Source organism: Strix uralensis, chromosome 22 (assembly GCF_047716275.1).
Source record: "Strix uralensis isolate ZFMK-TIS-50842 chromosome 22, bStrUra1, whole genome shotgun sequence".
In the NCBI taxonomy this organism is placed as follows: domain Eukaryota; kingdom Metazoa; phylum Chordata; class Aves; order Strigiformes; family Strigidae; genus Strix; species Strix uralensis.
The window spans coordinates 10,336,597-10,348,826 of NC_133993.1; the positions used below are offsets into that span (position 1 = coordinate 10,336,597).

Below are 12,230 nucleotides of genomic sequence, written 5' to 3' on the forward strand. Positions count from 1 at the left end.
GGAGCTCCCTTGTCTAATTTGGAGACTTTGGCTCCGAAAAGCTTAAGAGCATTTTTTTAGTGTTTTCTGAACTGCTCTTGCATTTGTTCAGGAATATTATCCAATGACTCAGCACAATCGGACTGTCTGGGCAGCAGTCACTACTCTGCTGCGCGTTTTGGTCACTGCAGAATTGGCTCCAACTACAACCCTTCACATGAGCTGGAGAGAACAGCAGGAGCACAGTTAAAGTCTTGCAGGCACAATGACCCAAGCTAATTTTTCTAATGCAGCCCTGAGAACGGGCTTTTTCTTTCTCCAAGGAGCTGCTGGGGAACATTTGAAAAAACCACCCAACAACCTGACCCAAAAAACCACAAACAAGCTGCTCACGTGGCTCAGCAATGATTGAGCAGTTGTCATCTTCCAACAGGAGCACAGTACGGGTCATAAAGGCTGGGTCTCTTTTCAGAAATCTGCACAACATAAAATAAAGCCAAGGTAATCTATATGTTCACTTGGAATAATACGCATTCCTGCTAATACCCTATGGACGTGACAATGAAGACATACTGGGGTGTCGGGTAATTTGGATGCAACTTGGCTATCCAGCCACAGACCCCCTGTCAGTAATAGAGGAGCACGAGAGAGTGGTCATCCCCCTGGGATTGTTCCAAAGCACCAAACCCTTAGAAAATATCTGCTGCTCTGGTCAGGTTCAGTTTATCTGGTGAAAGAAAGCAGAGAAAAGTAGCAGCAGACTGAACAGTACTACTTGAATAATGGTTTTCCCAACTCTCCCTTAATAGATCAAAAGGCACATAGCTGGGATGTTTATTTTTACATCCAACACACAGGATTTCTGTTTTGCTCCCAGCTGACTGCTGTGCTCTTACATTGGTCTTTTTACTCTTCAGGGCTGACAGTAAGAAAATAATCCACAGCAATAACTTTATCATCAAACAGCAATCACAGGTGAAGGCAGACTGAGCATTCCAAACAGGAATTAAAACAAGTCTGGTGTTGCAGCAGGTTAAATTGTTCCACTGCAGAGTAACTCCCCGCGTTCAGGAGTTCGCCTGAGCAGTTCAGCACTGGAGAATTTAACGAAACACAGGGAGGTTAAAGCATTTTTCAGGTTTCAACCTCTTAATCCGCTCAGGGTTTTCTAGGACTCCTCACTTTCCCACTGCCACTCTAATTAGATTAGGGTCAAGACTAATGTAATCCCTGGATGCTGCAGGCTTTGAGGTGAGCTAGCTTAGACCTTTAGCCTTCTAAAATTATCAACACCAATTTATGTCAGTGACCCCCCAATCAAGTGAAATTTTGCTCCGTACCCATTTTATGCCGACGGGCTGGCCAGGAGGAGAGAAACGACAACTTGGCTGCCAACTCACCGGTCCCCCCCACGCTCCGTTGCTTCCTTGTCCCGAGCAGAACTCAAGCTCCTGAGGAATAAGTCAACGTGGGGCTTGAAGGTCAGATGGCAAAGCCAGTGCCAGTGACTGGGTGTGCTGAAAACGGGCTAGCAGGCAGCAGGAGGTGGCATGGAGTAAAAGCTGCTTACGCCAGGAGAGAATTGAAAACTGCTTGACCTGCCCGTGAACCAATAAGGAAAAGACGAACTCCCGCCCCCCGGTCCCCTCCACCCCGCCGAGCGTAAGCTGTTCAGCAGCCCCACGTCACGCTGAGAGTAAACCTTCTGCGGGAAACCAGCAGAGACCACCACTGCCCCAGAAAATCCAGGCTGGCGGTTGGGGTTTGGTTTGCAGGCAAACAGCGACTGGCAGGCAGCCCTGGGAGAATGAATGCACCTTTTCAACGGGGCGTCGCTAATGCCAGCACAGGGAAAGAGGGACACAATGCCCCTCTGGGGAAACAACCGTGGCCAGGGCCGCCGCAGACCACGAATTCACCGTTCAGATGCTGTCTGAAGAGGAGCTGGGGGCAAGCAAAGGAACGAGGGCGGTGAACACAACTCCACTTTTAGCTGGTTTGGCTCATTTTGTAAAGGTGTATTCATGTATAAAGGCGTAAGCTCCTAGAAACGCAGCTGGCAGGAGACAAAGCTGAAGCAGGTAGGGCAGTATCAGGACAAGGCTTTGTGACCCATCGGCTGATCTCTCTACCCACGTGCTGCAGGACAGCTTTGCTCAGAGTCCTGCTCGCGGGTGAACGCAGGAGAAACATCAGCACGCTGGCAGGGCAGAACGTGACGGCACAGCTGAATCACGGACACGTTTGTAGGAGAGATTTCTGAGGGCAGCCTCCAGAGCACTTTACACCTCCACCCCATCCTCCCAGACAAAAGCATTACTGGAGTTGCACATTTCTGTATCTTGGGGTGTGACAAAGGCTGCTGTTCACCCCTTTTATATCCTCCTACTCTTTATTTTGCTCAAGTGCAGCTTTCCACTTTGCAACCACATACATGAGACATCAATGCCATCTGCAGAATGAACAAACCAGAGAACAAGACTTTACACAGTAGCACTGCTTCAACACATAAGTCTTTGTCTTGTAGACAGTGACACTCATTTACAGGAGATTCCTGCAGATAAACGCATCCAAGTTTCTCTTTCAAAGGCTGCACTGTCAATCCACACTAATTAATTTTCGCAGTATGCTAACAGTGAATTCCAACTCTCAAAACCATTACTTATGAACTTTTAACATTTATAAACTCAGTCTCCCGATTTCTCCTAGGTTCCACACAACCCTCAACACTTGCTCTGTTCTACAGCAGGTTAGGATGATTAGTGATATCAAGAGACAAAAGACAGAAACATTTCTGCAGGGCAGAAGCGTGCGTCTGTCTGAGAACTCAGCCGCACTGTGGCCTGTACTGCCAAAATTCCCTGCTTGGTGCAGGACCTTCCCTTCTACTTACCACAAATCCTTCTCCAACTGTCTAGTAACGTCCCTCAACACCAGCTACCTCCTACAGACCAAGATGTGCTTACTGGTCCCACTCAGGATCATTCCACTTTGACTGATCTACCAAAAAGCTCACCCAAAGCTCTAGCCAAGGTCCTGCTCCTTGGGAGCCCAGTGACCACACACCTCCTTCCCCAAAGTCCATGCAAAATCTCAGTTAAATTCCACCCCCTACCTTTCTCTCCCTACCAGATTCCCTGCTTTCCCTATGCCACACGAACGCCTTGCCTCACATGTCAGTGCTCTTCACAACCTGTCCCCAGCTACCTGAGTCTCGTCACCTTACCACAAGGGTGAATCCTGGTTTTGTTGCATCTGCAGTACCAGCACCTACTTGCTCCCATCAGAAAAAGAATCCCCCACTCAGAAAATCCAGAGGGACATTTTTCTCACTCTTCAAATTCCCCTTTTGCTGCAACACATCCATACCAACAGTTCAGGGCAAGTGCAGAGTGAAGACAACTGTCACCTGCAAAAAACTGTGCACACTTGTCTGGGCTAGGGCATCCGATGGTATTTGTTACTCCATCCTGCTCCTCCCACAGCTTGCTTGTCTCTTCCAGGTACGGCTGGTTTTTACACAGCAGTCTCTGTACAGCACGGACAATCATCTGCCTGTGTACCGGGCTCAAAACCCAAATACCCACATTGGGAGCAGGGAGGGCTCTAGAAGCCATACATCTCCCTTTTGGCTGAATAATACTGGAATAAAAGAAACTGAATCAGATTGGAGATACCATTACAGAGAACAGAGGAGGCAGTGCAGTCAAAAGAAAAGATAGTCAGGCTGGTTTTCCATTCATTTTATCTCACAAGTGAGCTAGAAGCAGCTTCCTGTGTCAGAGCTCCTCTCCCCAGACTTTTTATTGCCACTGAGTGTTGACAGTAGTACCGTTCCTTGCAGCATAAGAATTTTGTTCGTGTTAATAATTCAAGCTGCCACCTGCAATTGCCTTCACCATTTACAGTGTAGCATCTCAGCTTAAAGCACTGATGAACACAACTTTGCTTCAAGACGCCAAACTGTGACGACTGAGGTACAACCCCACACGCCACCGCGCGCCGGGGAAGGCAAACTTCCAAAGGTCCAGACGTGTGTGCGTGCAGAAGGGCAGCAGAGCGAGAGGGCAGAGTTAGCTACTGAGATCCACAAAGTCTGATCTGTTCCATCTTTGCCAACAGGACCGTCCTGCCAGGTGCTGAACATCTGTCTCTTATTGACGAGGAACAGGACAAAGTCTGCTCGAGCGTAACCGGAGCAGAGGAACCCTTTTTTAAAATGGAACGCTTTAGAGAGAGGCAGAATCCCGTTCTACACGTCAGCCCATACTTACCATTTATTTTCATTAAGGATTTGTTTAGCCCTATAGTTCTTCCCTCTACAAAACAGGCAACCAGCAAATTAATTTAGCAGTTTGAAAAACAAAACCTAATAATATTTAGCCCAAACGGCTGCTGATGCAGACCTCTGATCTGCTTCTGTTTGGCTAGGGCTTTGTAAGCGACCCAGTCCAAGCTCACGATTTATGAGCACACCAACAAAATCAGCTACTGGCTGCAAATAACAACACACCCCACAGTCTCCAGGCTTATAAACTGAAAGAAGGCTTACCGAAGCAGCAGCTCTTTTGGAAGTTTTTTGTTGATCACAGCTTCATCGTTGTTTGAGAACATCTGTAAACAAAAACAATTTAAACAATTTAGCCATATATTTTCATTAAGGGAACAAAATCTACTTTACTCTAGGGAAGAAGTTGTTGGTTAACGAGGCCATTTCAAGAGAGACATCTGGCCCAATAAATTCTCAAAAGATAAACTTTGCGCTCAAGCTTTCAAACTGCAGGATTGGACCACAGTTGGGTAGAATATTACATCCAGTACAGCTTAAAAATGGTCCAAGAATGCTCTGTGGATTGATAGATTAAATATAAACTGAGATTTTTAAAATTTATCTATTCAAGCAAATGATAATTAGGGCGTACCTGTCGGCTGGCACTGACTCTAGAAGGTGTCACCTACAGCATTACTAGGGGCTTCCATCTGTGCCCCGGCTCTGTGAAGGTGCACCACAGCACGGGCGCTTTAAAGCCGTGAAGTGTAACTACGCAGCAAAGAACCATATGGCAAAGGGGTTGGAGGGAAGGGCTCTGACAGGAGTGATTAAGCAGCCCCAACATCCAACAAATGGAGGTTGACGACGCAGGCAGAGCAGGACTGGCTTCAGTAACAGAAAAGGCTGCAGACGGGCGAACGGGAGCCTAACAAAAAACTGTTACAGGGCCCGCATCGTTCTCGCTGCAAATCGTTTGAGGGCAGACTTGAGGAGCTTGGGGGCAAACGGTATTTTCTTGGCTTAAAGGGAATCATCATCTTTGGTGCTGCATCAGGAGAGAGATGGTTCTGGGAAAACGCTGTGTTCTTCCAAGGCAATGAAGCCAGAGCTGTTTGCTGTATCCCGTGCAAAAAGCATCAGCATAGTGGCCAACAATTTACAGATCTGAAATGGACTTTTAGACCAGTTAAAACAATCTCACTAGCTCTAAGAATGAAACTTCTCTTTCCAAATGAGTCCTAAGAAAAACAGAGAGCAAAGACTCATGTGTTTCTTGAGAAGTATCTACATATATTTAAGACTCGGTATTGTCTTGCCATGGTGAAAAAAATAAACAAACAACCTCCACACACTTATGCCTGTGGGAGGAATGATTAGAGTGCTCTGGGAACTAAGACTGCTGAGCAGGGATGTCTCATTCCGTTTAGAAGCATGCCTCAACATTTCCAAAAGCAAAGCAGGGAACAATGAGAATGAGCTTTAATTTCATTAATAAAATTTCTCTTTAACCTCTGGAACGACTAAGAGCTGATCCTCCTGAGCTACACACCTGGTAAAAACTGCTGCTGAAATTACAGTCTGAAAAAGCTGATTCTAATCAGTTGGTTAAGTGGTCTGAATCAATTTAGCTGTATGGATGCAAAGCAAATAAAACCAGCATCAGCTGGGTCACTTAAGTGGCAGAGGATCAGATTAAGAGTTAAAAAAGGAAAGTAAGATCTTAGTGGCTTACGAAGCTGTACGTCAGGCCTCAGAGAGACGACAACAGCTTCTCCAAGCAGCAAGTATTCGGTACCTGAGCAGCAATCCAACCCCACCACCTACCAAAGAAACCATCACAGCTTAACGTGAAGAGCGAACGTGCTGCCGCCAAGCAGCTTTTTAACATGCTCCAACCAGCGATAACAAAGTGACAACAGAATAATGCCACCACTGCAAGGGACCACAAAACCCAGTGCTTTTAGAGGCAGTCAAACTTAAAAGCTGTGCTTCTAAACCACAGTTTGCTTTTTAATAATCTCAAGATACTGAAGCATGATGCTGAAGTGGGACACGAACTCTCCAGCATTCTCTCCCAAAATGTCACACAGAAGAGAAGTGTTGTTTTCCCCCCACAGACGCTTTTATCACTTCCCACCAGAAGATATCACAAGTTAGCAAGTCCTAAATGGTCCACTAGACAGGCAACTACTCAGCCCATTTTGCAGATAATTAAAATGGAAGTTTTGCCATCTCCCCAGCTAACACAAATTCTGTGAAGTCTGTTCCCTCAGAGACTAGGGCAGAAGAGCATCTCCTCAAGTCGGGGACCGCGCTCAGACTCGGTCACGAACGCGATCTGACGCCTGGCAGATAACTGCGGAGCGCCGCCGCGGGCAGGACAGACTGCGAGGCCGTGGAGGGAGCTAACGCGTGTGTGCATTCTGGGACTGGATCATCTCATCAGACAGCTTAGCTGACGAGCTGGGAAATTAAGGAAATTCTGGAGAAAGCTCTAATGAAGGACAAATGCAGAGGAATTATTCATGGGAAAACATAACTGAGGGAAGAAAAATCATAGTCTCAAGAACAATAGTGAACGGGCAGCCCTGTCCTCTCTCCCACTGTTGTCCAGGCCGGAATCTTTGAACCAGCACCCTCCACCCCCCTCACAAAAAAGGGTGAGAGAAATTAAAGGAGCAAATCAGATAGCAGTAGGAGACTTCCGAAAAGGAACCAGACTCGAAGAGAACAGGCAAGGGGCAGGAAGTATTAAAATAGAGATTCCAGAAGCAGCCAGCCAGCCTTCTCCGTCTCATCTGTACTGGCAACAAGGCTTTGTCTGAATTCAAATGTTACCGTGAGAATGCAGGCAACAGCCACTGCCTGCTGTTAGCCAAGGCATGACAGCAAGGACAGACAGCTTTGTGCAAACACAGGTAACTTCTCGACTTCTGCCCGTTACATTGCGCAGCAGAAAAAGCTCATCTTGATTCCAGTGCAAATCAAAGCCTTAAATTGTTTTTCTGTAGAAGTTACCCTTTGACCAGTACTATACTGGAGAAACATTTGGTTTTTGTCTTACTAAAAAAGTCCTTGGACTTAAACGTGACAGGGCCGAGGCAGGATGTGCTCAGTGGGAGGACCTCGGCTCTGGAATTGTCCCTCCACTGGAAGGCTGGGAAGTGCCAGGGTACATCACCAGACCTATTTTCTCAAGCCTTCCTTCAAAACTGGGTGCTCAGATGACAGAGGCTGGGTGAAAACAGGCTGGAATTGGGATATATTGCTAAGTCACGGCAGCACGTATAGCTAGTTAAATATACCAATGGACATTCTGACCTTCTGGCAAGTCCATACAAGAATAAAACTAGTCTGAAAAAATGTTAGAGGCTATTCTAGACTTCCAGGCTTTTGAAATTTCTTCTGGGGATTAAAAAAAAAAAAAAAAAAAAAAAGTGACCCGAGTTTGCTTTTCCTAACATCTCTCTTAATATCCTTTACTACCAGGTGTTATTCAGTAGAATAAGTTATTCTTGACAGGATATAGAAAAACCTATCTTTCCTGCATCTAAATTTTGCAGTCTGTGTAAAATAGAGAGCATTCCACAAAGCATCGAGTTTACTGCTGCGTGAAGCCACATCCCTTACACACAAGGGATGGAAGAGGATGAAACTCCTCTTGCTCTTCCACCCATCAAGACGAAGGCAGACCAGCAGTGCACTACTCTCTTGAAACAGCCTCTCCTAGCTAGAACAGAAGGGATAAATCTGGAACAAACACCACGGAAGCAGATACTAGAGTGCAAAACTTGAATTAAATTAGTACAGGTTGCTATAATCTGCTGCAAGGTGAAGGAAAACACGTCCTGTCAAACCACCAGAGCTGGACAAAGTCTATTATAGAGAGTGCTGCATTTCCTAGTCATTTTATTATAAATCTCTTACTGGTCTTCAGAGCAACATCTACAGCTAGTGGCAGCGATGGCTTTGCTGCCTGGGCAGCTGGAGCTGTGCAGTGCCAGAGCACGCGCAGGATTTGGTCACTGCGCTGTTCAGATGATTTAATTTTCCTGCAAATATCGTACTGCCCAGCTCTCCTACCAAAGCTAGAAAGCGGGCAGAACCCGCCGAGTTTTCCAGGGCACGTGTCTGCTAGCAGTTTTATACTTCACACAGAAAGCCATTTTACAATCCGTGAGAGATTTTGCCTAGCCGCACTTCAGCAGCGGTGCACGTGGAAATACTTCCCCTCTTCCAACAGGGGCTCAAACAGGCGAGGAAACAGGATCCATCGAACTGCGACTCAGTGGTCAGCACCAACTTCGCGAGAAATGACAAACCAGGGGGACTTAATCCACAAATCAATCCTTTATCTCACAAACCAATTAAAATGTTAATACACCGTTTATATTTACTATTCAGTAAAAGGAGAATCGTAACTATTTGGCTCCCGGTTTAGAACAGTCCGGTGCATTCAGCATTCGAAGGGCACAGCCAGAGGGGCCTGTTCTGCCGTGGGTTTTTGAGAGTAGATGGCCAGAGGAGCTAGCAGCGAGGACAAGGAGCATCCAACCTTCAGTCATCCACAGGAACTCACTAGTTATCCCCTGAATTCAAGTACTCTCCCACGGTAACTGAACACCCAGAGATTATAACCCAGAAGACAGAAATCTGGTACTGCCCAGGATGTATTTACGGGCACTGCTGGGCTTCCCTCCAGCGCACTGTCACCCAGAAGCATTCAAACTGAGCAAGTTTATGAAAACAAATGGACAGAAGCGATCAAAAGATACAGTTCTTGCAGCCTTACACTGAAGTCACTTAGCACAACATGTAATTGTCCATTTGTTTTAATAATTCTTCCCTCGCCTTTCAGAATATTAAAAGTTTTGCAAAGTGGCTCAATTGATCCGGTTGCACAGGCCTGCAGCGGTCTGTGAGTGCTCTGTGCGGGGCTAATAAACAGATTTATCTGCTGTGAGGCACTGAGTGGAGAAGACAGAGTGGCTATTCAGGCATCGGTCGTGTCAGCCCTTCATTACAGGGCAGAGCCATCCGAACTGGGTCATCTGCATGCCATCAACACAGGAGCGAGGTGACAGCACTGCGCAGCTGAGCGCGGAGGGGATGGCAGCGTGTAATTATGTCCCTGCTCAAGAACCCCACACATGTACTGTCCTCATCACACATGCAAAGAGGGATGTCAACAACAGTTGATGCAAGCTCTGCAAGTGAAGCAACTCTTCGCAGGCATGCATTATTTGAGTTCAAATATAAAGTAGAGCATTGTGTCATTATTTCAGGCATTCATTTAGCCCCTGAGCAAGTCTTGCGTTGTCGCGGACTGAGCTTCAAAAGCCACACAAGCACGGAGACTCGTCTTGGTTCTCTCCTTCAGGCCTGGTGCCACGCTACCCATCCTGCCCGGAGTGAAGGGATATGGTCAATATTTAAGCATGTAAACGAGGTGTCCGCATCCTGGACTGATTCAGCTGCCGTGTTCACGGATGGGCTGCGCAACTGCTCCCGATCACACGGCACAAACGTGTGTCACTGGCAAATGCCAGTGCAGAAGGTGGTACAGCCACCACCGACAGCTCCCCTCAGGAAATCCACACTCAACATACATTTCGCTGGATTTTAGAGCTTTGCATCTGAGAAAGTTGCTGTCTTAATATGGAGGTCTCAAGATCAGGTTGACTGACTTATTCCACAGCAGCAAGTAAAAGCTCTTCCAGTGAGAAGAGTGTTTATTCAACAGCTTCTGCAAAATTTAAATCTTTGCTTCCAGAACAGTTACATTCCCTGCACCCCCAGTCCCACAGAAAGTCCCCAAACACACACTGGCACAAAGTTGCCTTTCCCTGCTCACAGAGAGCTGGAAAAACTCCACCAGAGCTGCTGCGGACCCCGGCTCCGCGCAGGCTCCGGGCTGCAGAGCTCCTCTGCGGTCTGGGCTGGCAGAGGGAGGGGTGATGCTTTCCTGTAAATGTCACGTCTGGCAATGGTTTTGATTTTATTGTTGGGGAAGGGCTGGAGGGGTGTTCCTACAGGGAACAAAAGTTTTGTTTTTCACTTTTTTGTGTTTGGAAAAAACACACTTGAGAAGTTTCTAAATGAGTTATTTCAACATTTAGAGTTTACTGGAAGTAATTAGGAATATTAACGTACAGAATACAAAGCACATTTATTTTATATTACCCTAAATGCTCAAAACCACCCTCTGTAAGCAATTCTTAAGTTACTGGCTGCATTTTTAAGAGAACAACAGTTTACTCATCTGACATACCAAAAGACTTTCCACTAGAACAGCAGCAGGGACTTCTTTCAATAAAGTGCTGTTTAGACATAAAGACATACCAGACTGCCTTGCCTATACGACAGCAGACACTGAAAAACATCATCAATTTTCCCAACATTTTGCTCCACGGAATTTTGCCCACTGAAGAGACGAGGAGCAGAAAAAGGACAGAGTTGATGTGCAGCATAACACGGGTGGTCTACAATTAAGGCGGATTTCTGAGATACACAAACACTCACGTACTCCAAGATGTTGGAACTTCAGAACCTGAACTGACCAACGTACGTCCCAGCGCCACCAAAATCCCGCTCTGTCAACCAACACGAGGGAATTTACTGGCATGAAGTTTCAAGGTTGATCACAAGGAGTCATTCGCTTTCGATGTGACTGTTACGGGCACCGAGGAGGAAAGGAGCAGCAGCCCTCTCCGAGCTCTTTTACCCGGACACGAACGGGGTCACGCACAGAGACGGGGGTCTTCAAGGCCTGTATTGTCCTGAAAAGTGCTAAAGAACTTGAGTAGTACGTTCAGCTGGACAAGAAACCCGCCATCATCAACATTAACAGGATATCAAGTAATTGTCCGTGTTAGTGCTTGATGCAAGCTAACCACCAGCGAGCCAGCAGCGTCATACAGCTGCTGCATACATCAGCTGGGGTGGAAGGATTTACCGCACTGCCGACAAACACAGCTGGTTTTCAACTGAGCCTGCATCTGGCATCAGCACGGGGAGGGGGATGGTTGGTCTTAAAAATATATAAAAATCACACGGGGCTTAACTTTAAAAGCGTCAGTGCCAAAGCCAACAACGGAGCGCAGAGCGTTAGCCTAGATGCGGACTTTGAACTCAAACACTTTCCTTCTAAAGCAGAAAATTCAAAGCTCAATGGAGAAAAGGGGATGAAGCTTATTTGGAGTTTTACAGAATCCATGGCTACAAGGCAGCAACGGCACTCGAATCAGTCATTACACCGAGACCCACAGTTATCCACTTAATGTTCGCTCAAGTAAAAATAACAAGGGGTCCGGCACACCCAGCCCCTTGAGAACGCAGACCGAAAACGTGGAACAGCCCAAGAAGCACGAACAAAACGCAGCGTGTGCGCTGCCATGGCTGAGGACATGGTCAGGTTGATGCTGAGGGAGGGAAAGAAAGAAGATGGACATCCATTTTCAGCACAAAAACCAACCAACCGAGACACATTCTTACAGGTGGGCAGCAGGAAACGAAAACTGGACATTTCTGAAAGTACAAACACAACCAATGAAGTGTTTCATGTCCCAGTACAATTCATGCAAAATAAGCAATACAGAATTTAAAAGCATACCCTCTCAACAATTTGTGAAATATTAGCAAATATTGTAATTTTTAAATCCTGCAACTTGTTTACTTGCGTAACAGAAATGGTGTAAGACAAACTTCTTCGAGCAGCCTTACGAAAGGAAAAGGTAACCATGTGCCAAGGATGGTATTTTAGCTGTTGTTTAGACCTAGAGCTCACTATCCTTGGTCCACAAGCAAATGCTGGCCAGACCCTCCATAACTGCTTATAACCACAGGAAATTAAGCAATTAAAACCAAGACAGAAACCAGACTGCAATTATTAGACAGTAAATAATGCATTCTGGAAATTGTTTTTAAGCTAGGAAAGGTGGGGAACCAACAGTCACAAACGAAGGATCACATACGTAGC

At 46.4% G+C, this 12,230-nt stretch overlaps 1 protein-coding gene across 8 annotated transcripts in view; it reads right to left on the reverse strand.

Moving 5' to 3' along the window:
• The window catches only part of FBXL20 (F-box and leucine rich repeat protein 20), a 43,771-nt gene that overhangs the window by 22,406 nt on the left and 9,135 nt on the right, over nt 1-12,230 (reverse strand). For all 8 annotated transcript variants that reach the window (XM_074892076.1, XM_074892073.1, XM_074892072.1 and 5 more), the window contains one exon: nt 4,532-4,593. In XM_074892076.1, the coding sequence (XP_074748177.1) occupies nt 4,532-4,593 (62 nt within the window). The remainder of the gene's footprint in view (nt 1-4,531; nt 4,594-12,230) is intronic.